Consider the following 25,330-nt stretch of genomic DNA (forward strand, 5'->3'; position numbering starts at 1 on the left):
ACACACACGCGCGCACAAGCCGCTGCCCCAGTCTTTTGGTTTCTGTTGGTTGCTGTCAGCTAGCTTGCTAGCAAGGTACCATTGAAACACACACACGCACAGAGCTAGCGAAACAATTAAATAAAACATTACAACCGAATCACATTCTTACGACATCAAATGTTGAGCTAGACGTGACAATAAAACATATGTTTCCCCTCCACGCCATCAAAACAAACACCCCCGGGCTCTCTTGGTAAACTAGTCAGCTAGCTAGTTTACAAGCTAACCGAATTGCTTACTTTAGTTAACGTCGCGAGAGTTAACAAGCGTCTAGTGACGTTGACCTCATTTGATTGAGATTTATCTTTTTAATTCAGTAAAAGAGAAGTGTTTAATAGAGTCAGGACTGACACGTACCTTGTCGGCTTTCTCTTTGGAAAATGTATGACCTCTCAATATCACAGCGCCACTGTGAACCCGTGCTGCCTTCTGGAACCTCCAGAAGAATCGTAAAACATAAACTCACCGCGAATGACAGCGAGGTTATATTGTTATACCCAACTAAACTACATTTCAGTCCATAACCCTACACTACTATACCTTACATGCTACGTGCTATTATACTGTGCTATTATACTATATTTTGTTATTATGGTATGCTTTTTGTTACATTATTAACTGCATACTATACTAATTTTATGCTATTATACTTATTTATCAATACAAACAAACAGGAAGTGTCATTTCTTTATCGTATTAATGTTACGTATTAGTTTGATGTACGCTGTTTGCGTACATTAGACTTGCCAAAAAAACAGCCAAATCAGTAGCACATATATTGGTCTTAGAAAATCGGAGCTTCGTAGAGGCCATGAAAGCAGCACCATGCAGTGACGTAATAGGCGGGGGCGGGGTTTGTCAGTGGAAAACATGAATTGTTGGAAACTCAAAGGGTGTGGAAGGTAGACAACATATGATTGGTTAGGAAACAGCTGACTGACTTTAGAAGTTGTCGATCGGTCCAGAAAATGCATATTAATGTCTTAAATACGACAACTTTCGAAATATGACATTCAACACAGTTTTGTAAAGGAATATTTGTAATGTAGGTCACAAGCTGCAGCTACTTTAATTCCAATCCTTCCACACTAATAGACATATGCCACAAATACTGTATGACCTCTCTGTGTGTTGTTTTCTTTTTTTTGCCATAGTCATTTTGGTTGTATTTATTTAATACAGTATATTATGATACATATTCGTGTATATTAATATAATTCCCTTCTCCTGTAGTCCAAGCTATGATGTCTGATTTGCACTGATATTTCTTTATAAAGTTGAGTAAAATAATAATAATGACGTCCAACTACTTTTTTAACAATATTTACACGAGTGGACCACAGCAAAACATGACAAAATTAAGCAAACCTAATAGAAAACATCGCGTTCAAGGTCACGGTTTCCTTTTACTATTGAGCTGCAGTATATTGAGTGTAATTAATATGACCGATTAGTTCCCTGGAGACACAGCCAGATGGACGTGTCACATCTGACCGCCGGGTGGGGTTGTTTACCCACCTCACGGCCACGGCGAAGGGACTATCGGCTCACTTTCTCCACATACTCCGCAGTTTTCCGGGAAAGATGTGGACTTAATTAACTCCACAACAAGGTCTACCTGAGGACAAACTGGCATAGACTCGAGGGTTACTTGAGGCGACTGAAATATAAGTGCAATTAGTGCACTTAATCATCATTAGTCCCACGCTAATGGCTGCACAGCTGCAGAGGGCTTATGTAAAAGGCTTACCCCTCTTAAGACAATAATTGTCACCTGGAGAACAACTGAGGTGGCGCTAATACTCCGGAGGTGTCCGATTATGCGTCAGCGCGGCGGACCAGTGAGCGTCCATCCGAGCTCACCCGGGACAACATGGACGCAGGAGGTAACGCTCCCACACTTGGGTTTAATAACAGCGGCTCAGGAAGTTTGGTGACTTGATGATGATTGGCCATCGACACTAGTCCAGCCGTTTGTTTACTGCCTCCTGGTCGCTGTCCATGGTGCTGATTGGTTCAGCCAGAGTTGAGTCCGTTGACGCAAATGTAAGGCGAGATATTGTGTTTTTATTTGTGTTAATTCTGTTCAAGGTTATAAGTCATTGCCGTGTCAACAATGCGTTTGCGCTTAATCATCACCGTCTGGGACTTTTGACATCACGTTACTCATCACAGCGTAATGTCCCCACAGCAGATATCCATTTAATTAAACATGACCCGAGGGGAACCACCACGCACCGCTGACTTCTCTGCAGACAGGCCGGCAGCCTCTCAGCAGAAGCAGAGGCAACAAGGTGCCATGGGCGGTATGGAGGCGGATTCAGAGGCTGCGGGTGAAACAAGTGGATTATACCAACTAGCCCACGAAGAAAAGTCCACAGGGCAATCATGGAGCTACTTTTTTGCTTTTATATGTATCTGTAGTCTGTTCTTCTAGCTGTGTGGAGCTTAACTGTGAGTTTTTTTTAATTAATTTTCTAATTTGGATCCTTCTATGAAGCTTGAACCAAAACTGGTTTTAATGAAGATTAGGGGTGTTACCTACAGCTTTTTAAGTTTCCTGCTGCAGTGGGGACCAACTCCAGTATTTTATCATCCACTTTCAACCAACAAGACCAGAAAAAAAGGCCAGCTCCCAACCATGTGTTCCCCCAAGTACGTTCCCTAAACTCCAGGCTTCACCGTTTCCATCCTGACAGCGGACCCCAGATCTCCTCCCGTCTGGATGACTGAGGGAAGAATAGCCAGACACATAGCATGGCTGGCCCCTCTCATCCCTCTGGCTGCAGGGAGATGACGAATGGAGGGGGGCAGCCCCGCTTCAACCACGGAGGCCAGACCGGGGGGTCCCACAGCACCACGCGCTACATGCTGAAGAAGCAGCACCGCCACAGACGCAGGTCCTCTTCACCAATGGGCAGAGTCATTCTCATCAACGCACCTGTTGACGGTGAGTTCACAGTCCTCTGTTATCATGCACAGGAAGCCACTGGCTGCAGAGGCACACCGTTGTTCAGTCATAAACCCAAGTTAGAATTTGCAGAAAGCCAAGGTATTATTATTATATTATACTGTAGATACTAGAGGTTTGTTGATCCATTATTTGTGGTTGATTACTTGTGCACTCACACCAAAAAATGCAGCTGGTTCCTAAATTGTAAATATTTGCTTATCCTCCTATAATAGTAAACAGGCGATTTTGTCTCTAATTTGAGAACATTTGAGAAAATCTGAGAAAAGGCAGATTTTTTTTTTTTTTTTTTTAATATATTTATTGGCTTTTCAAATTTTTCAACAAATAGACACATAGACAAATACAAATATTCACATATAAAACAAATAAAAAACAAATCACAAGTAAATAATAATACCTAAAAAAAAATTAAAAATCACAAGTAAATAATAATACTTAAAAAAAAAAAAAAAAAAAGAAAGAGATACATGAGTAATTACAATCTGTGAGAAAAGGCAGATTAATCAATAATGGAAATGATTGGTGCAGCATTGATACCAGACAAGTACACATGAATATCTCAGTGACTCATAGTCATAAATATCACACTACTTGGAGGAAGGTTTGAGGATTTGTCATCAAGGTGGTCAGATTTATAGGTATTAGATATTTAAGTATTGACAAAATATTGATGTTTCAGTTCAGTTCATTATCCTGCAAATAAGTGAGTATCAGTTTTGAAATTTGTTTTGTTTTGCAGGAGGGGAGGACAGTGAAGACATCCACACGGTGACAGTAGATAAGAGTCCAGATGGCCGTCTGGGTTTCAGTGTCCGCGGGGGCTCTGAACATGGACTCGGTATATTTGTCAGCAAGGTGGAGGATGACAGCTCTGCAGGTTAGGAGGAAGAGCGTGTGTGTGTTTGTCTCTGTGAATGTGCTTCACACGGTGACGGCGAGCTACATCTGGGCCTGTGGTCTTATCTGTTTCCGTGTGACATTTACTCCTGTGTATCATGCTGAGTTGCACCTGTGTCTGCAGCGCAGGCTGGGCTGACCGTGGGCGACAAGCTGGTGGAGGTGAACGGGGTCAGCCTGGAAAGCATCACCATGAGCAGCGCTGTGAAGGTCCTGACGGGCAACAACAGGCTGCGGATGGTGATGAGACGGGTGGGCAAGATCCCCGGCATCCGCTACTCCAAGGAGAAGACCACATGGTGAGGCCGAACCGCTCAGAGAAGCCCTATCGCCCAAAAGATATCTTAAATTCAATCTACAATTTGTGATATGCAACACTGCTTTTCGATATTATGTAACAACCACAACCTTGTCACCACGCTGACCTCTGCATGGCACTTGTTTTGTGAAGTCTTGTCACTTGACTGTAGCTCACACTGGTTATCTTTCTTTTGGGATATACTGTATCTTGGTTTCATGTGGCAGCAGTGGATGGATTACCGCCGTGACCTTTATGGCTATTTGATTAACCGATACTGACAGGCCCGCCTGCAGTAGAGGAAGAGAAAACAGTGTATGTGAATGTTTTCATTCGTGCATAGTTGTCATCTTTTGCATATGTGTGTGTGTGTGTGTGTGTGTGTGTGTGTGTGTAGGGTGGATCTGATTCACCGGCGGATGGTGGTGGAGGAGAGCGGTCGAACGCCGTCGGAGGCCAGTTCAGACAGCGCTCTCCGCAGGATCGTACATCTCTTCACCACATCGGACGACTACTGTTTGGGCTTCAACATCAGAGGAGGCAAAGAGTTCGGACTGGGCATTTATGTTTCTAAGTATGAACCGGTTTGAAACATATACATGCTTGTTCGACACCTGGAGAGGCCGTCAGCATTTGACAAACAACATTATTCCGTTTTTTTTTTGTAGTTTTCTTTCCCGTTTTCGCGGTAAATCAGAGCAACCAGGCTTCAATTATCTTATGGTGTAAATAAGACACACACATTTAGTGTATGTAAAAGAAACCTTACCCACTGCTCAGATGTAACAGACGGCATTTCCTCTTCAGGTTGGACCCGGGTGGGCTTGCAGAACAGCATGGCATCAAAATGGGAGATCAAATCCTTGCAGCCAACGGGATCAGCTTCGATGACATCACCCATAGCAATGCAGTCGAGGTTCTGAAGAGCCACACACATGTCATGTTGACCATCAGGGTGAGTCGGTTTCACAGATAAAGGGAAAAGGAAAGCGTTTAGGGCTTGGTGGACACAAACGAATCCAAACGAATACTTCTGTTGCTCCATTTCTGCGGGACGTGTGAACAAGCAGCAAACGAGTTAATCACATCAACTTTGCAGGGTGATTATACGTCAATATTGTGTTTACAGCTTGTTTCCCTGAAAAGTCCAAAACAACAGTTAATGCAGGTTTAAGATGTCAGCAACGTGTTCCCCTCGGCCCTTTAAACATCTGCGGTGCAGTGTTGTATGGCCGTGTTAATACGTTGCTCAGGTTTAAACAGAACAATTGATTGGGTGTTTTAGTGATGTGACAAAATAATAAATGTTACATCGTGTTGAACAACACCAGCTCTTCTCAGGAGGGGACAGAATGAGGCCGAGCAGGCAGCCGGCCTACAGCCCTTCAGCTCTTTATGCACGTCTGTGTACGCATGCACGTGTGCAAGGTTGCGTCACTTAACCTCTGTCATTTTCAGATAAAGGCATCGTGTGTATGTTTTGTGTGTCGGATGGGTGCATGTATGGCGTGCAGAGTGTCTGAGCGCTCTCTGAGCTCGCTAACATTGCTGTGTGCTCATTTTACTCTCAGATCTCAGGTTCCACGTGTGAAAAACAGCCAGGGACTACGTTCATTATTCAACGGCAGTCAGGGATCAGGTTATAATCAACAGAAAGCTGAAATTTATGTCTTCCTTCAGTCCGATATCAGACTCCCTCTGCTTCCTAAGTTTGTGGAAAGTTGTCGTGATCTTCCTCCGTGTGTCTTCTCTTTGTCATGAGCGCTAATTTAAGCTGATAGTCAAGGATATTGTAGACAGATTTTTATTTGTTACAGTTTGTAGTTTTCTCATATGATTATGTTAACGGTTTATGTTCTTGCTGAACATTTCATGTTTTTGCACTTCAACAGGAAGCCGGGAGATACCCTGCATACAAGGAGATGGTGGCAGAATACGGCTGGCTCGACACATGTACGTTGACTGTTCCATAATATCATTTGACCAGATAGAGATAGTGTTTAAGATGAGGTTCACAAGAGATTATGACTTGGACAGACAAAAGAATGACTTGCATTAAAAAAAAAATATATATATATATATATATAATTTCCATTTGCAAAGCTGCTTGTTTCTGCTGCAGTTTGATTCTACTTTGAAATCTTTTTTTTTTTTTAAAGTGGAACAGTGGCCACATGTAGCCTACTTATACTAAAACCCTGTCATTCAATTTCTTCACAGGACTGAAATTCCTTGTTTGTCAGTTTGATGCAAGTATTTAGGGATTATTTCAGTGTACTCAAAGAAAGCTCAGTTGTCTGGGACGGAGCTCGACCTGACATCTGGGTCAAGATGTCATTTTGTAGTTTCATTAAGAAAAACGAAAGAAAAGGAATAACTCCGGGTTCATGTCCTGTCTCTCAAAAGTTCAGAGGATTAGGGCAGACAGGCTTTGATCAAAACAAAGCAGATTGTGTGAAATAAGGAATTGAAGCTTCCTAAACCTACCAGTTTGTGTGATGTACAATATTTTAAAAACACACACTAACCCCCATACTTCATCGAAATTCTGGATTGTTTTCTACAGTGACCAACGGGGCCCCTGCACCATCCTCCCAGGGTTCAGACTCCAACTCTTCTGCCTCCTCATGGTCCTCTAGCACCCCTGTCAGCTCCCTCAGTGGACTCTCCCAGGTCCTTTTCCCTCCTGTCTTTGGTACCGAGATGGTAGATGTTGCCATCGCCACAGAGGGCCGCTCCCGACGTCAAAGCAGTGCGGAGCGGACTGCTGACACCGCCATACAGACCGACCCCTACCCTCCAAACCAACCGGACCACCTCTCCACCAACGTGTCGTACCCAGACGGGCTGGTCGCCACAGAAACCAGCCGGACTGTAGGTGCCACGGTGCTGCTGAAGGACACTGTCATACGTGGGAAAGGGGAGGGGCCGAGGGAGATGGGAGGAGCTGGAGAAGGAGGGAGGAGACGTACGAGGACGCTGTCACCCGGCGATCAGGAAGTAGTGACACATTCACCTAAGACGGCAGCGCTGCTGGCCCTGAGCAAACCACGGAAACCAATCAAACGCTCCCAAAGCCACATCACGGTGTCAGGTGAGCCCTGCACGCTTAATGGGATCGCTTTATAGACTTGAAGGAACAGTGTGGAGGATTTTGGGGGATTAATTAGCAGAAATCATTTTAATAACTATGTTTTTGTTAGTGTATACCTGAAACGAAGTCAGGTTTTCGTCAGCTTACAATGAGCCCTTCATATCTACAGGGGGAGCAGGTCCTCTTCGTGTGCCATGTTGCACCACCAAGTTTCTACAGTAGCCCAGAACGACCAAACCAAAGTTTGTGTTTTTACATTTCCTATGGCCACAGTAGTTCTCTGACACGCTTGGAAAGGGAGGGGTGGAATTCAGTTGGATGCAATCTGCAACCTCACCAGTAGATGCCACTAAACCCCGCACACTGCTCCTTTAAATGTCATATTAATTAGGCAGACTGATAAATTGTCTTGGCTGATATATATCGACCGATATAATCTTATTGCAGATATATCAGTATTAGATTATTTCAGCTAAAAAGGAATAAGAATTAGCAGTACAGAATGCTGCAAAAATATGTTTGAGTTAGGAAAATTAATCAGACTGTACTCTTTATTATGGCTGTTTAAAAAAAAAATGGTAGTATCATCCATCTGAGAAATCAACCTTGGTGAAAAATGCAACCCCAAGCAAGTCTTAAGCAGATTTTTGTGGCAGTATTCGCCGTGCAGTGAGATCCACTCTCAAATCCTCCAGATATCTTTCTTCAGACTATCAATCACTTAAATAACCCTTCATCTTTCTGTCACTCCAGGAAGTAAACAGGACCATCCAGACTCGCCATGCTTTAAGCTCCAGACGCAATTTGCCCAAGAGCACAAAGTTCAGCGCAGGCTCGTGATTAATCGCCGCCCTTTACACTCACTTGTTGTACCTCTGTGAGGAATGAATAAGAACAAGCATATGGAGAAAATATGTCATCCGAGCTCCGGCGGGGGCCATTGAGTTATTAGCCTTTCCTTTTCAATTTAACCAGCTCGTTCATACTTCCAGAACCTGGCGGTTGCTCGGGGTGAACCTGAGGACTGATTTGACATTTGTAAGCTGTGGTGCCTTCGATAGACAGGGGGGTGTTGAGGTTAACATAGCTGCAATTCATCAGCATTACTGTGTTACTTTCCACAGTGGCATATTTACTGCAGTGAACAGCGGAGCTGACTGGAAGAGAAATGAACCGTCTGTACTCATAGAGGAGGGTGTGCATCACCCACTGTTATTGGCTAACTGTTAATGAATTCTGTTTTCAACACCATACAGAGAGATGCAGAATGTCCTATTCTTGTTATGGTTCAACCCCAACTTATAGAAGATTTTCACATGATTTAGTTTGATTTGTTAAATTACTTGCATTTACATCATTAAGCTTTCACAGCATTTGGTTGGGGAAATGTATCTGTATTGACTGCTGATTTAAAGGGACTCAAATGCTATTTTTTTTCTCATTTAGAGGAAAGGCAAAAGAAGAAGAGACAACAGAAGGAGAAGAGCTCGGGAGAGGGTGAAACCAGCCTGCAGCGGTCCAAAACCTTCGTCAACCTGTTCTTAAGGAAAGGCCGCAAAGAGAAGAGCCACTCCAAGTCATCATCTCACCATGCCGACAAAGGTGAGAGCATTCACAGGCTTTTTTTCCTTTCCTTTCCAGGAACATACAACCGAGCAAAACATAGCCCCAGGTTCTGACTAAATTGCCTTTTTGTTTCACTTCAATTATTTTATGTGAATTTGAAAAGATGGGCTACAATTCAGAGGTCTGGAACCAAGCAACATACACGGTGTCTTCATTTCTAGGGGGGTTCCAGTCCGTTACAGCTATTCACTCAATTCTGAGAGTACTGTATGGGAACTGACAAACAGCAGACATAGATGTGAGATCATTCAGCTTCACAACAGCCTCACTAGAAAGAGTTTGGGACATTTTGCATGGACCTCCCTGGGTTTGTGAAGTGAAAGCATGATTCTGCCATCTTGCATCTTGCTTATTTCGGTTTTCTCTTTAATTCCTCAGATAAGGCGCGGGGTCGTCCCTTCCAGCTGTTGACCTCCCCGAGGGAGTCCCGTGCTGGGGTGAAGGACAGCAGCCCGCTGGCCCGACCAGAGACCCTTCAGCATGTGGAGGACATGGCAAAGAAACTGCTCAGCCAGGATGAGGTGGCTGCTGTGATGAGACACTGCCGGCAGGTGAGTTCTCCATCTGAAAGTGGCACAGTGTTATGTCTTTTAAACTGCCATTGAATGAAAACGTTGCAGACATTAAGTGTGCACTATTGTTCCCGGCGTCGCTGAGTGTCCTCCAGTGTCATGTCTGGCAGCGGCTGTAACAAAAGCAGATTTGGTCTTTCACTTATGATTAGGATCAAATATCAGCCATCATTTGATCCCCTTGTTGGCACTATCTCACATTCAGTGGGGCCGGCCCTTTGACACCACTCCAGTATTTGTTGAGTCTACCTAACACGGTGGAGAGGTCTTTCTTGGAAAAGGGAATATTTAATGTTAACATAACATAATGCAGCATATCAGTAGGAAACCTAACTCACAATCATGAAAATGTACAGTTAATGGCTTTAGTATAAGGGCTACTCAAAGGGCTATTTAGTATTGCACTTCCATAACGTTGTTTCAGAAAATACACTGATGGAAATCTGTATATATCCTCTTCTTATTCTGCTGCTCTAATATTTGTACCAATCTAACCTCTCCCTCAGTTTTTGTCCCACATTGTGATTGAGGATTTAGTGCGTCCCCTTTTGGCAATCTTGGACAGGCCAGAGAAACTACTACTTCTCAGAGAAATAAGGTGAGATACATAAAGTATGTACAAATGTTTTTTTTGTTGTTATGTATGCAACTGATTCTGATCATCTCTAACTAAAGGATGCTGATACCGACTACGGAGCTGAGTCGGTTCGACGGCATGGTCATGCCTTTTGAGCTGGAGGCGTACGATGTTCTCAAGAGTCGCTCTGGTAAGCAGAAGAATGTTCTTATCACTTTTATGATTTCTTTCTAAAAAAAAAATCATACAGCTCAACATGAATTCACAATTTCCTGTTTGCATGAAAATGGAAAATCAGTTATATGTAGAAGTTTATTTCTCCTCAGTTCGTTCTCCGGCTCTGCGCTCCCCTCGCAGAGGAACCCCTCGACGTCACCTCATCACCCCGATCCCAGGTACATCCACTCTCATCTCTCCCTTCCTCTCACCCTTTCTCTTTCTCGACCTCACCTCTGTCCTCTGACTCCCTCTCTGTCCGCTTAATGGCCTTTCTCTAAACCCGGAGCAACGTGAGATGCACAAGGGGCTTAAACCTTTCACCTATTGTCCCTTTCCCCTCCCGCTCTTACTTTTCCTCCTTCGCCTCACGTCTTTCCTGCCTCGTCTCATATCTGCAATGTCAAACTGGAACAACACACACACACACACACACACGCACGCACGCACACACACACACACACACACTCACACATATATAAAATACACTTACAAACACACATTTCCATGCACAAAATATCTCAGGTTCCCTGTGGCTGCACTGAAGCGGAGGCTCGTGTTACATCTCTGCGGTCCACAGAAAGGACTGAGACGAGCCCAGTCGGTCACTGTGACAACTCTACAATAAAAAGACGATTTTTCTTCATTCAAGAGTCATGGAGACACAATCAATACATCAGCCAGCTCGCTTTCGTTAGGGGTCACAGGGTCAACATTATAATTTCAGTTAGGTGAAATTATTATTATTACATTACACAATACCACATTAAAGAGCTTTTAGTGAGTGCTTATTTGTCCAAGCAGTGTATCGCTGTTTAACAGTCAAATTGTGTAGGTTTTTTTATGCTTGCTAAGCTGATTCATATTTTGTGAATAGTGTGTAAAGTGAAAAACCATCCATTTGAAGGACATCCTTGAGATCCTTGCATGAGCAATCTTGATGTATCCTGATGTATTTGTGGCATCAGCATTCATGTAAGTCAATCTGGTGGTTAGAAAGTTAGAAAGAAGTGAGCTCACCGGATCTCTGTAGCCTGCTCCTCAGCTCTCGGCTCGGGGGTCTCCTAGCAGAATGCACCAAAATATCTGATCCAAACTGTTGCATTGTGGACGATGTAAGCACCGGGTTTTGAAAAGCAACAAGTAACTCATACTGAGCGACTGCTGCTCTGAGTAATCTTTACATTACTGTGTTTGTATGCAGAGGTCCTGCAGAAGAAGTGAAAGAAACGTCTACTTTTGCAGGGTTAAAGCTGAATTTACTGTTTTTATGTGTTTGTCCAGACTACAGGGGTGGGTTCCTCCTCCAGCCGGTCCAGGACACACTGCGGGAGTGTCAGCTGATCGAGGAGTTGGAGAGATTACGTTTGTCCAGTCGACAGTCCGGCCATCTGCCTCCCTCTCGTGCCTTCACCCCTCTGCTGGATGTACCTGTGGACAACTATGCCTCTTCCACTGTGCGCTCCCGGAGCCTGAGCCCCCTCACACAATCACCACACAGCTCCCAACGTGGCCGCCAACCCCACCGCTCCCCAAACAGGCGGGAGAACGGGGTGTCGCAGTATGACGAGGTCTCCTTGCTGTCGGCGTCTGACAGAGGAGACGTCGCTCCTGAACGAGGGAGGTCTCCTGTGAGGAACGGCCACGGGAGAGCGGGGAGGGAGGCGAGTCCTGACAGCGTAGATGGTGGACGGAGCAGGCAGGAGGGCTACACAGAGGTCAGCGTACGTGTTCCTTCACAGCGGCGAGGGAGGACCAAGCTGGATGATGTGTTTGAGGCCCAGAAAGACAAGAGTCCATCCACAGGCAAAGAGAGCAGCCGGCAGCTAAATGGAGATTCACAAAACGGTCACGGTGTGAAGAGAAGAGCAACTCTGCCATCGGAGGAGTATGAAATCAACACGTTGACCATCTCCAAGACCAAGCAATCACTGGGTGAGTTCCATACAGAAAGGCATGCATTTAATGTGACTTTATTCAATATTATTATTCAAATTCTATTGAGCTATTACCATTTTAATGTTTTCATCCTCCCATAACAATGACATCACCAGTAGAGGTCAGGGTATCACCTTCTACTCAACTGAAAGGGAGAGTTAAATGCTGTAATGATAACTGGAAAAGACAGAAGATAATATATATATATATACTATTACACAACTACCATGTTTTTTTATTTTATTCAGGTATTAGTATCTCTGGAGGTATGGAGTCTAGAGTTCAGCCCGTGATAAAGATCGAGAAAATCTTCCCAGGAGGAGCTGCATCTACAAATGAGGCTCTGAAGGTGAGACAGAAAGCAGCATCTCAATATATCACAAAAATGGGTGTTAATCAAATGGAGGATTGCTGAAATAATAAAAAATATTAATTATGATTGATTCTTAGCACTGTGAAAAGGTGGTAAACACATGTGTTCCCATATAACACCTTCATTTTAAAGCAGATTAATGTCCTTTATCCTGGCTGTAGTGTGTCATAAATACCTTGTTGTTACTATAAGTAAGCATGTCAGCGTCGGAGGGGTTTGACGGTGGGGAGTGGAGACAAGAAGAGTGGAGAGCCATCTCAAGTAGCCCATCGCCTCCATTATTGATGAGGTACACAGGTGCTGGTCTGCTAATGTATTGGTAATATATTGCACATTGGTAATACGGCACAGTCACTTAACAGTCATCCACGACCTCAGCCTGGTTCACTTAAACACACATGATACGGACACTCATTCATTACGACTAATTCTTAGAGTCAAAGATACAGCAGTCAAACAACACATGCGATGAGATCCCAGAATAGAAGTGTGTTTTTCTTAACAGCTAGCTATCAGTTCTCCTGTCTAATACCCGATTAGAGTGTCAAACAAAGGGAGGATCCAGTATCTGCTCAGCCTTTCAAATTCAAAGAGCTTCCCACACACACATGCCTGCACTCACAGTCACACCATACACAGACATGCTGGGAACCCATGAGAAGAAGATACAGAAAGAGATGATATAAACTGAGAGAAAGTAACAATATATACATATATGATGTACACGTTTTTTTGTGTGTACCTTGTAGATGTGCACACATACTTGTTGTACTTGTGTGAGCAATGGCGCAAAAAGTGGGTATGCACTATATGTGGTAGATATTTAAATATAAATATAAACCAACACAGACCAACAAAAAACTAAATCAAAAAGAAATTATATATATTTTTTTAATTCATTTGATTTGATTTTTTTTTTCTTAATTTTTATCTATTTTCCTTCATCCACATCTCGGGCATGAGATAAAGAATGTGGATTTTGTAGTTGATCAGTGATGATTTGTGTAGATCTATGTCTACTTCTCTGTAGAGATTCCAATTATGATAAATAATACACAGAGCCAAAACCTCTCCTTGGTTAAATAATCCTAGTTGAATTTATTTGAAATGGCCTGGTAAACCACATTATGACCAGTTCACTGATCCTATCACGCAAGCTGTAGTAATTCTTACAGGCCGTGTCATTTTTGGACCGTGCCGTCCATTGGCTTGAAAAGAGGAAACCTCATAAATGCACTCCATAAATGGAAAGAGGATGGGGCAGATTAGGTCGCGATCTATTTAATTCAAATAAATTACTTTTTAAAAATGAAAAAAAAAAAAAAGCACTTTTAATCTCCTCTTCAGTCAAATGGAGCTAAATCTTTTGATGCCGTCCTCACGGAAGGCTATGATAGGTTATTGGTGGACACCAGGCTGCATGATGAGCCGTAAGAAAACCTGTCTGGACAAAACACGGGGCAGCACGAGTCTAACCTCCACATCTGTTCATGTGTAATCAGTGGAAAGGGAAAGGGAAAGGGAAAAGACGCTATAGGTGGAAATACAACAATGGCCATGGGTGTTTCTGTGCGTTTCTGTGTTGTGTTGCTAACCTTCACGGAGGTTGAGCGCATGAGGCAGGTGCATCCTCGTTAAACGCTGATGACATCATAGGAAGTTCCTCTCCTCGGGTCTCCAAAGCTTTGCCACGCTCTGCTCGCATCCTGCAGGAAACGGCGAGAGAGCTCTGTGTGCGTGTGGTTGTCTCAGTGTATGTTCATTTTCCAACAACCTTGTGCTGAAGGGGGAAACGTTATATGTGCACTAGTGACGGCCTTCAGTGGGAATATATTAAACCAACGGGAGAGCCCCAATTCTCTTTGGCATAAATCAGGTTCCCGCTAAGGGACACAATCACGGCAGATTTATGGGAATGGTGCAGGAGGAACAGACTGATTCAGCAAAAAAAAAAGTTTCCGAGAGGGAGGAAAACAAATATATGTGATGGTGAAATATCAATCCTGCATGTTTACCTTGTGTTTGTATTTGCAGGCCGGCTATGAGCTGTTGTCTGTGGATGGCGAGAGTCTGCAGGGGGTGACTCATCTGCACGCGGTGGATGTGATCCGCAGAGCATTCGGCAACAAGGCCAAAGACCCGATGGTTTTTGTGGTCAAGGTCTCAAAGGTCCCTACCAGCCCCAGGAGACCTGCAGACTAACCTCTGTGTGTCTAATAGTCGGACTTCAGTTCAGGCGTGAAGGACAGAGACCTGTGGGAGTGGATGAACGACAGGATTCATCCCAGTAGGGAGGATATGGACAGGTAGATCTCCGGGTTATGACAGTAAATATGCCGCTTGTTTATTCGGATCACAGATCACTTTTGCTACGATGAAATGTAAGATACTGTGTTGAGGTATAAATGTTGCAACTGTACAACTTTTATACAATTCTTAGTGTTTTTATTAAACGCATATAATTGCACATTAACAAAAACAAAAGTAATATGTGGTTCATGAACGCCTCCTTGGTTTGAAGTTGGACACGTGGCAACCTTGTCGTGACCTCTGATCAGTGTCGGATCGTGGAGCCAGTGGTCTGCACTTCTCAGTCGGAGCATCTCAGTCCTGCAGGCCTGCCAGAGGGAGATTACCCCAGCTTGTGTTATGAGATTTAGAGATTTATACCCAGATTAAACCCCTGTATTATGTCAAAACTGATAGTTTGGGTTTAGTGGATGTCTGGGGGGGATTATTACAAATTGCTGCTCAGTATTTTTGTGCTGTATTTTTCTGGCAGAAGTGCTTGTGCTCTGGAGCAATCCGCCACTTTAGAGGCTTAATTACACCACGCTGTGGACTGAGCTTATGCAGACATGTGGAGGAGTCGGAAAAACATGTCAATGAGAAATGCAGGACATGACGGCCAGCGGCGTAGTTTAAAACTCAAGGAAGGGCAGAGGAGATATGGGGCAAGGTAACTGGAATATAGTGAGCGTAGCGCCTTACACACAAGAAGAGCTGAAGGTAAAATGTTCTTTTACTCCAATAAACGATGTTAAAAAGAAGTTAAATCAACAGTAACTTTAAGGTGTGACAACTTGTTCTTTAATTAAAAACAGTCATTTGTACAAGAAATGTACACATAAAAATATACATAGACAACTACATACTTTATGAATTACTGAAGACTCAACGTAAGTAAACATAGCAAAAGAAATGCACACAAAAGGATGAGGAAAAATGCCACAAAAATAGAAAATATGTTACGTTGCTTTGGTCTAGTCACAGTGGCTACATTTGCAATATATATTTTGTCTAAATAAGACAATGTCACTCTGTTATACTATTTAGTGTTTTACATATTTACACTGAAAGCGGTGACGCAATGAAGAACTGAGATGTGGGGGAGGGAGGGATAAAAGTCTGGGGGTGCAAATGTTACTTTTCAGTTCGGCTTGCGATCCGTGTCTGTTGTTAATCTGTACCTGCGATGCGTCTGAGGTGAGTAACAGTCTCCGTCAGGCAAACTAATCAAATCACCTCACTCCATCCGTTCAGAATCCCTTCTCATGGCTTTGTGTTCATTCGTGAAAACGTTTAATAATCTATAAAACTCTCTCACGCCACAGTGAGTGTGGTGTGGTCATGCAAAATATAGACCGATCAAATATACTGATCACATTTTCTGAAAGGGGTTCGGTTAAAAAAAAAAACCCCGACGTGCACGAAACCCAACCACGAAGACGTGAATCGGTGCGATATTATGACACCGACGATCAAATGAAAGATCAAGCAAAATGGAGAGACGACGTCTAAAATAAAAAAAAGCTCCCAACTGTGTTTATCAGCTGCAAACGTTTGGTCATTAGAGAGTATGTTTGTGTCACACGCAGATTATAGAATGTAAAAATATTCCCATGCATTACAGTATTAGGTGCACTCTTTATATGCTGCCACCTCCATTTATAACTGATCCTTCATTTGAAATATTACATAGTCTTTATATTTTGTATATTAAACCCACACTTATGTCAGTACTACAACAAAATATCTTCAGGTGCTATATATAAAAAAATATACAACATCTCCTCCATTATATAGATTTCCATTTAACTAATCATTCCTGGATACAGACTCTTTGTAAAATAAAAAGTTACCAACTCACTGCGACCCACCATGCTCAGTGTTACACACAATACTGTGAGGAATCAGCTCCAAACGTCACCATGCTCCCCGCCTGGAGCTACTGCATCTGCAAACTCTCATCTCGTCAATACCTGAACCGGCATCCTCTGATAGAACAAAAGACGTGCAGACATGCCAGTCTTGCTGCCTGTAAAGCAGTCGGTGAAGATTATAGTCTAGGGGAGACTAGGAAGACGTTTAAAGTGTAATGAGGCTTTGGGCTGCCGGAAGAAAAATAAAGAGTTCTAATGGGAACGAAAGGAGCTGGAAACTCTCCTTAAATCTCTCAGTGACGTCACGATGAAACTAAAAGATGATGCTCCATTTTTAGTCTCCAAGTTTCCTGATACCGACTGCTGACTGTTATAAAAATAGTTGAGTAAAAAGCAGAGAGAGACGGAAAGGGAGTGGAGATAAAGACAAAGGCAGAAAGAAAGAGAGAGAGGAGAATCAGCAGCACCCTGGTGATGTCTCCCACGCTATGCTCTGCTTCCGAGTGCTACATCATTGCGAAGTGGAAATGTTTATGTCAGAGCTCGCTGAGTTGTCTGAGTTGACACATTGGTCGGGTGCAACGGCGGGACTGTTGGTGGTCTAGAAAACATGAGCAGCGTCCTTTTGTGTCCTCGTGTTTTTTGGGAAAAGTCAGATTCGGACGTCCACACGTGTGAAAACTGGTTTGTTGAAGTTCCGTGTTTTTGCTCCACAAGGACGCCAGTTGTATCCGAAACAAAAGTTGTGCAAAACGTTTCCCTCAGCGAGCAGATTCTTTCATCCCCGGCGATGACCGCCACGATACATTCTTTTTCAAACTCACTCTGCTGAGGAAATAGAGCACAGGGACAACAATGTTCTCCCTCTCCACGCCATGAAAGAAAAAGAGCAGATGTTGCTGTATTAGGTGAGATTTTCCCTTCAGCAGTTATTTGGAGGACAAGTGCAGCTTGTTTGGACGCGTGATGAGATCATTATTAATAGCCAGCAGCGGTAGTTGTGATGGGACTGCTGTCACGATGCATGGTTACGTGGCCGGGTGTTTAACCTTGTGTGCTAATGAGAACGGGGTGACTGCGTGTTGACCAGACCGCCGTGCCTTTGGCAACGTTTTTTCTTTTTTTTGCTTCAAGTTCCCGATGATTTCCGATACCCTGATTTGAAGAAGAACAACTTTTCTCCGCTGCTTTTGCTCCCGCAGAAGAAAATAAGTATTTGTGCTGGCTTTGTAGTGGAAGAAAACCCAGTTAAAAGGCCAGAGAGGACACTTTATAAGGGTTTATGTCTGTGAGCAGGAAGTAAAAATGCACCTTTGGGAGATCTCCCTTTTTTGACAGTGACGAGTGGCGAGTGCTCGCTCAGTGGTAAAGCCACATTTGAACATAGTGCAGGATTTGGACTTCAATGATTGGTTCACGTCCTCAGAAACGTTGTTGTGATGCCATGTTGCCGAACGTATTACTGGAAGTGTGTGTTATTAGATCTCAGTGGCGGTGATTTCCTCAAAATGGATGTCGTTGCTGCCACTCTGGACCTCGTAGTCCTCCATGTCCCTGTTTTCCAGCTCCAGACTCAACTCCCTCATCACCCGCTCAAGATCCCGGTTCCTGCGGTACATCTGGATGTAGTTCTGCTGCAGCTGTTTCTGGTAGCGGATTACCTGAGTGGAGGATGATAAGGAAGTAAATCAGGGAGGGAGGATCAGAGGAAGCTGTTTTGACCTGTATGACATTGAGAGCCAATCACCAAGAAATAAATGAATACGTTCTGCTTCCTTCTTTTTACCTTTTCCTTCTCCTCCTGCCAAACCCTCCTCTCATCCTCAAACCGGGACAGTTGCTCCTCACCCGTCCTCCTCTCGTAGATGAGTTCAGCCTTCAGCCTGTCCGTCTGAGAACAAGAGATGCAAGGAATGTAAGAAACTGCAGTTTCAGTGGTGGAGGAAGTATTTAGCTCCTAACATAACGTACAAATACTCCATGCAGGTACATTTTAAACCTAACTAGTAGTAAAAGTACAGATGTATTCCCAGGAACAAGTACTTTTGAGTTCCACATTTAAACAGGTACTCATTCTGCAGAAATATTGTCCACATGATTGGCATCTAAGCATGAAAATAAATGTTTATAAAGCACAATATTTTTTTCCTATAATGTAGACATTTTCATCACTTGTGCCTGGAAAAGCTTCTGTTATAAATGGCGTACCTGCTGTCTGAGTCCCAGCACTGCTTCTGCGTTCTGCCTCTGAGCCTTGGCTTCATCGCTCTCCCCTCCCCAGACCAGATGAGTCTCCTCTGCGTCTCGATACAAAGACGGACTGGTGCCGCCCCTCCCTGCCATGCCTCTGCCTTGCTGGAGGGAGAGGCTCATGCATTGCCCCTTCATGGATAGACTTCCAGGTAGAGAGTGTCCACTGTGATTGGACAGAGTGTCACGGAGGCGGGCTGACTCCTCTTCCAAGCGGCCCAATTTCTCCCGGAGCAGCTCGGCTTCACTCTTGCGCCTCTGGAGTTCATTCTCGCAGACTTCCAGCTCCAGGGATCGCGTCCGCAGGGATGTCCCGGCCTCGTGGGATCGAACCTGGCTGGCTTGCAGCTCGGAACGGGCTTCCCTCAGCTGGGCCTTCAGCATCACAATGTCTCCGGCCTTCTGGCTGAGCTCCGACTGGATCTCCTTCAGCTGCTGCTTCAGGAGGGAGATCTCTCCCGACTTCTGACACACCTGAAGGGTCAAGAGCAAGAGAGTTAGAAAGAGAGGTGGTGCTTAAAAAATACAGAAGAAAGGTCTCTTATGGCTCCTTCAAGGCGAACCTGATGTTCATAAGGATATGAGGTTAATTTAGGTGTCACTTCTGACTATAACACCTTTCCTTTTGGTGGCATTTTACACTTTGGTTAATTAATCAATGCAAAAATCAAAGAGGCACGTTGCAGCTCACAGGTCACCTTTAATTGCTTGAATCACTGTGTGACCCAACACCTCTCCGGTGTCTGACTCACCTCCCACTTGGTCTCTTCCAGACGTGGCCCCAGCTGGGTCTGCTCCCTCTGGATGGTGGCACACCTCCTCTCCAGCGTCTCTCTGTCCTGCAGCAGAGAGGAGAAGTCCTCCTGCAGCTTCTTCTTCTCTTGCTGGAGTTGAAACACCTGACAACACACAGTGTTCCATATGAATGCCTTACATACTGAAACGGATAGACGTAGACCCTCAAGGAAAGACTCCAGACTCACAACTAAAGCACTAGCAAAGGAACAATGTGAACATCTCTCTGTGTAAATGTTTAAAAAGGTGTTAAAATACTTTGCATACCTGTAACTGTAACACCTGCTGTGCCCTCTGAGCCTTCTGAGAAGCCTGCTTCATCTTTGTTGCACAGCTCTGTCTCAGCTCCTCCATTTCTCTTTCACAGCGACGCTGCTTCTCCTCATACACCTTTTAGAGCAAAGAGACAGTGAATGAGAGGTCAAAGGTCAGTGTTTCATCTTTTACCAACATCAAATCAACCTTTTCATTGGGAGGTTTGGTCAGTTTGCTCACCTGGCAGATGGCAGCTTCATTCTCATCCAGATTTTCCCGGAGCTGCTGGAGCTCCTGGTCCCGCTCCCTCAGCTTCTCCTCCAGCTCCCTCACCACCGCCTCGTAGCCTTCCACGGGTGGCGGCGAGTGGCCACACGACCCGCTGTCCGACAGGGGCTGCCCGCGCCCACTTAGCGACCCCGAGCCCGTGCTCTTGCTGGATGAGGAACGTCCACTGTCTGAGTTGGTGTGGCCGTGACTCCCAGTTCCACCCGAAGTGTTTCGGCCCAGTCCTTGCACTGGTTCCAGCTGGACCCCGGAGCCAGACCCGGAGCTGGAGCCCTCACTGGGGGCCAGACTGTAACCTGTGCTGCTGTGAGTAGGGAGGCTGGAGAGGGAGTTCCTCCCCGAATCTGACATGGAGCAGGACTGGCTGCTCCGAGCGTTGCGGCCTACGTTGTAGGAGTTGTGCTTCCCTTCAGAGCCGGAACTGCTGCCGTTGGTGCCGCCGACGCTGTTGGATCCTCCGAGGGGCAGCAGGAGGTTGAGGCTGGCCTGGCTCTCTGACAGACTGCTGCCCCCTGGGCGTGGTGACAAGTACTGCACTGAGTGACGGTTCTTGGGCACGACGGGTTTGAACGCCGTAGGACGGATCAGCACTTTCTCCATGTTCTGAAAGTACATAATTGTTAAAAACAGCAGCATTAGTGATTGATAAAAGCTAAGCTGTGCTAATTAGCAACAGCTGAATAAAACTCATTAGAGAGGCTGAGTGATTCGCTGACAGGTCACCCCCCTCCAGACTCTGATTAGTTTAATTTGGTTTAATTGATATTCATGGGCTTCGTTAAGCTATTTTTTTAATGATTTTCCTATCATCTAAGATATAGAGAGATGGGCGAGAGAGGGAGGGGAGAGAGAAAATCAAATTAAAGGGCAGAGAGACAAAGAGGAGGGAGAAGAGTGGAGGAAGAGACTTAAAGACGGAGCGGGTGAAAGCTCCTCACGTGTTCTGTAAGCATTTTTCTTAATGATCTTCCTCGGGGTTCACCAAATACAGTGAATGTAAGCAAGCGCTCACATTGATCACGACGTGTCTGCCAGGTAAAGTAGCTGTCAAACGATCCATCAGAGCCTGTCGGGCCAGTGATTAAGCTTCCCTCGGATCGATGGAAATAAATAGCCAATTAGCCAGCCGAGGTAAACTGCTGTAAAACATGTCAGCAGATGCTGCAGGAACGCTCACGCCGGTACGTATTCCAGGGAGAGCAGAGGAGAAAAAGAGTCCTGGCTATGATATTCAATGTGACAGCGTGTTATCTTGAGCTGTAATTAAAGAAGACACTTCCCTATAAATAACTCGTGGTCAGAGGTCGTGGTCATCTACAGAACAGCACCTTTAGAGCTCGGTGGGGGTTCAGTGTCATCCTGAATGGAGCATAAACACTTCCAGTGAGGGAATGTTTCTACTTTCTATTCCAGCCTATTGTATGTCATATACAACATGTTATGATCACATTAAATAAATATAATGTATCAGAGCTCAACCTGTGAAGGAGTTTTGGAGCAGAAATTACAGAAATTTGAGTTTTAGGAGTTTTTTTAACAAACATTTTCAAGAGCTTTCAGCTGCATCTAACAGACAATTATAGCAAAATCTACTATAAATTCATAGTACATTTTGGAATTTGGATTTTTTTATGACTTTTAAAAAGTAAAGATAAATTGGCTGGAAGAGAGTAACATATAACACAAACAATCTAGTTATGTATCCTTTTTATTTGACCAAGAAACTATGTAAAGGGAACATTTACAGCACAAGTTTTGCTTTGCAGGTTCTTGTTGCTTACATACCAACACATACACTGATACCTGCAATAAGCTAAATATATCTGCCAGACCGATGTACGCTCTACTCCTCTTACCTTCTCTAACTGCCCAGACACTGGAATGAGTTTGGGAGGAGGCCCTCCTATGTTGCCATTCAGAGCCCTGTTGTCCCTGTGGTCCTCCGAGTCACTGCAGGGGCTTGCAGCTGCCAGCACCAGGTTGTCGTTCCAGTCTCCAACCACCACCTCGTCACTCACATAGCCAAAGTTCCCATTAGTGCCACCACCTACTGCCCCGGCAACTGTCCCGCCGCCTGCCCCGGCAGAGTTACCGGGCCGGGGCTGCTTCTTGGTGGGCAGCGGTGGAGGCAGAACCTGGGCCTGGGGGAGCGTCTGGTTGCTGATAACCAGCAGCTGCTCCAGGGAGCTCCCGCTGCGGAGGGTGTTATCCTGCAGCCGGAAGCAGCTGGTGGCCGGCGTGGAGCGCCGTGACTTGGTGGCGAATTCGCTGGCGGCCCGGCAGTGTCTCTCCTGATACGTGCGGCCCGATATGAGGCTGCTGACGGAACCCATGGCTGTCCCAGAGCTGCAGGGCCCACAGGGGGCAGGGCAGGGGCCTGAGGGGGAGTGGGACGATAGGGGCCGGCACTGCTGGACGTCGAGACCTGGATTTGGGTGGTCAGTCACGGTCAAAGGTAGCGCCTGAACCAGAGCCATGGCACCCTGAAGGCGTCAGACACACCACACACTCTGAGAGAGAAAATAAGAAAACATATTCAGTTGGAGAGTAGAATATTAGATAACACGTAATACTTACGAACTGCCAATGATGTCATAACCATGTTTATGGCCCTTTAGCTCAGTAAAATGTAAAAAATCATTTATTCTATCTTTTCTGATTGATTCATAATTCAAAAATCTGCTATAGCCTCAGGAATCACAGCATACATAAACGGTGCCTGCACTAGGACCCAGCAGACACTGCTGCACAGAGCTGCTCTGTGGGGAAACTCCAGCAGTGTGAATTGAGGCTGAACAGATAAAAACATGATGCGATGAAAACTGACACCTACAAGAAAAGCATCTTGAAAATATTTCAGCGGAGTGTAGCGACACCGATGACTAGATTGAAGTTATAATTTTTTTTTGTCACTGTCCTTAAAGTGACGGCGGCTGGATTCCATCTATCTGTTCCAGTTTCAGTTTCACGTCTATTGTTACACTTGAATGGAACAGGCCCCTTTTTGGTGGAAGACAGTTTGACTCGTCATAGCAGGAAAAGAGCTCATAAATAAATAATGAAATTAATGATGGCTGCATTTCAATCAATTCTTTAGTTCAAGGTGATGTATGTTTAAATATGTTTCCCCTGCAAGTTAAGCAGTTTTACTCAGTAGCACCTTTAACAATGAAAAGTGCATTACAAATAAAATGTATTATTATTATTATTATTATTATTATTATTATTATTATTATTATTATTATTATTATTATTATTATAAGAAACATAATTACCATGGGTCGTAGGGGGGTAATGTGATTTGTGCTCAGCATCTCATGCGTTACAAATATGTGACTCATTATGTGGTAAATAGCTTAAAGTTTTTCAAATTTAAACGATTAAATGCATCCCGGTAAAAAATTACACACATTTACTTTGCAAACAAACTGATTACAATTACAAACAATCTTGGCGACAATAAAGCTAAACTATTTGTTGATGTTAGGCTTAGTAGCAAAATGTATTTAGCTCCAGGGACTTAACAGCTGTTTATTTGAAGCATTTCTCCTGGGGGAGCATCCCCCCCCCCCTAACCACCCTCATTAAATACACTACATGTCCCAGGTGACGACACTCATAATTGTCAATATCATTAACGAGGCAGGAAACATCACTGCGGATCCTTCGCACCCTGAAAGCAGCCTGTTTCAGCGTCACCCCTCTGGGAGGTGCTACAGACGCTGTTTGCCAAAACAACCAGACCCAAGAACAGGCTGTCATTCTGATGAACTGTTAACATCAGTCATCCACTGTCAATGACCCCCTCACACCAAAATATCCATGCTGCAAAATGTGATTTTAATACATGCATATCATCGTTCACTGTCAATATAAATACAGTCCACGGCCATTTTTACATGTGCATAGTGAACATAATCCTCCGTTCCATTTAAATCCATTCATTATTTATGTCTTTGCACTATTTGAATTGTTTACAACAGAACACCTGGCTTGTTTTATTCCTTATTTTTCGACATGTTCATATCATATTTATATTTAAACCTGTTTTTCCCCTCCACATAATTGTGTACATAACAGCTGTCTGTTCAGCTTTCGCCGTTGTTGTCCCTGGCCGTTATTTCTATTTCTGTACTTTGAGAGCGATGCAAAAGTCAAATTCCTTGTATGTGCACGCATACGAGGCCAATAACGCTGATACTGATTCTGACGGACAGAGGGGGAGAGAGAACGGATAAGTCACGGTCATCACCATCTGCGGCCGCTCTGTGATTTCCCTGAATGTCCCTGTCTGAACCTGGTGAGCAGTCATCCGTGTGTTACTTCTAAAAGGGCTTGAAAACTAGTCGCTTCACTGTTTCATGATCACAGCGCTCACACCGCCGATCCAAAACAACCGCTTTGAAGAAAGGAATAATAGCCCTACTTGGTCACTGCGCTATTTTTAGGACGAGCAAACGTGGATACATATTATTCACAACACAATAAGTGGCAGCACATTAAGTCTTCCATTTGCAGATAGTATTATCAGTGTTATTTTCCCGCGGGGGGGACAACGAGGGGACACATATCCTCAGTCTGTCGTGCCAAGCCCAAATCTGTCTGGCCAAGTGGAATAATCCATGCCAGCTATGTCTGCACACTGCCAGGACTAACCCAATCATACAGACTGATACACACACACACACACACACACACACACACACACACACACACACACACACACACACACACACACACACATACGCACATACGCACATACGCACATACGCACTTACACACACACACACACACACACACACACACACACACACACACACAGCGCTGCACATGAACATCCACACAACAAAAAACCTGGATGCATCGACGGGCCATCACTCATGCATGTCCCGAATAGAAAATAATCTGATGATACAAAGTTTTGTTTTGTATTTTATTGCCAGAATCCTCTGAAATACTTGCATTGCAAATT

General features: G+C 44.4%; 3 protein-coding genes across 8 annotated transcripts in view; 1 reads left to right on the forward strand and 2 right to left on the reverse strand.

Annotated features, from left to right (window-relative positions):
• Positions 1–469, reverse strand: part of sfxn3 (sideroflexin 3) — a 234,876-nt gene extending 234,407 nt beyond the window's left edge. For both annotated transcript variants that reach the window (XM_084020683.1, XM_084020682.1), the window contains exon 1: positions 400–469. The gene's annotated coding sequence lies outside the window, so the exon portion shown is untranslated. The remainder of the gene's footprint in view (positions 1–399) is intronic.
• Positions 470–1,576: 1,107 nt separating this feature from the next.
• On the forward strand, positions 1,577–15,530 carry pdzd7a (PDZ domain containing 7a). Of its 4 annotated transcripts, none has more exons than XM_084021817.1 (16): positions 1,577–2,076; positions 2,234–2,992; positions 3,756–3,893; positions 4,038–4,212; positions 4,609–4,785; positions 5,019–5,166; positions 6,104–6,164; positions 6,778–7,305; positions 8,752–8,907; positions 9,310–9,482; positions 10,010–10,101; positions 10,179–10,270; positions 10,407–10,475; positions 11,581–12,231; positions 12,483–12,583; positions 14,642–15,530. In XM_084021817.1, the coding sequence occupies exons 2-16, from the start codon at positions 2,800–2,802 to the stop codon at positions 14,807–14,809; spliced, it is 2,922 nt and encodes a 973-aa protein (XP_083877943.1). In that variant the 5' UTR covers positions 1,577–2,076; positions 2,234–2,799; the 3' UTR covers positions 14,810–15,530. The 4 variants fall into 4 exon arrangements, with proteins under 4 accessions (XP_083877943.1, XP_083877944.1, XP_083877942.1 ...); XM_084021818.1 differs by having other exon boundaries at positions 1,577–1,928; XM_084021816.1 differs by having other exon boundaries at positions 1,577–2,992.
• Positions 15,531–15,674: 144 nt separating this feature from the next.
• The window catches only part of lzts2a (leucine zipper, putative tumor suppressor 2a), a 36,202-nt gene continuing 26,546 nt past the window's right edge, over positions 15,675–25,330 (reverse strand). For both annotated transcript variants that reach the window (XM_084021821.1, XM_084021820.1), the window contains 7 exons: positions 22,215–22,868; positions 20,311–20,961; positions 20,083–20,205; positions 19,773–19,919; positions 18,979–19,494; positions 18,557–18,661; positions 15,675–18,431 (listed from right to left, as the gene is read on the reverse strand). In XM_084021821.1, coding sequence (XP_083877947.1) covers positions 18,249–18,431; positions 18,557–18,661; positions 18,979–19,494; positions 19,773–19,919; positions 20,083–20,205; positions 20,311–20,961; positions 22,215–22,835 — 2,346 coding nt within the window. In that variant the 5' untranslated portion in view covers positions 22,836–22,868 and the 3' untranslated portion in view covers positions 15,675–18,248. The remainder of the gene's footprint in view (positions 18,432–18,556; positions 18,662–18,978; positions 19,495–19,772; positions 19,920–20,082; positions 20,206–20,310; positions 20,962–22,214; positions 22,869–25,330) is intronic.

Source organism: Eutrigla gurnardus (assembly GCF_963514095.1).
Source record: "Eutrigla gurnardus genome assembly, chromosome: 11".
Lineage (NCBI taxonomy): Eukaryota > Metazoa > Chordata > Actinopteri > Perciformes > Triglidae > Eutrigla > Eutrigla gurnardus.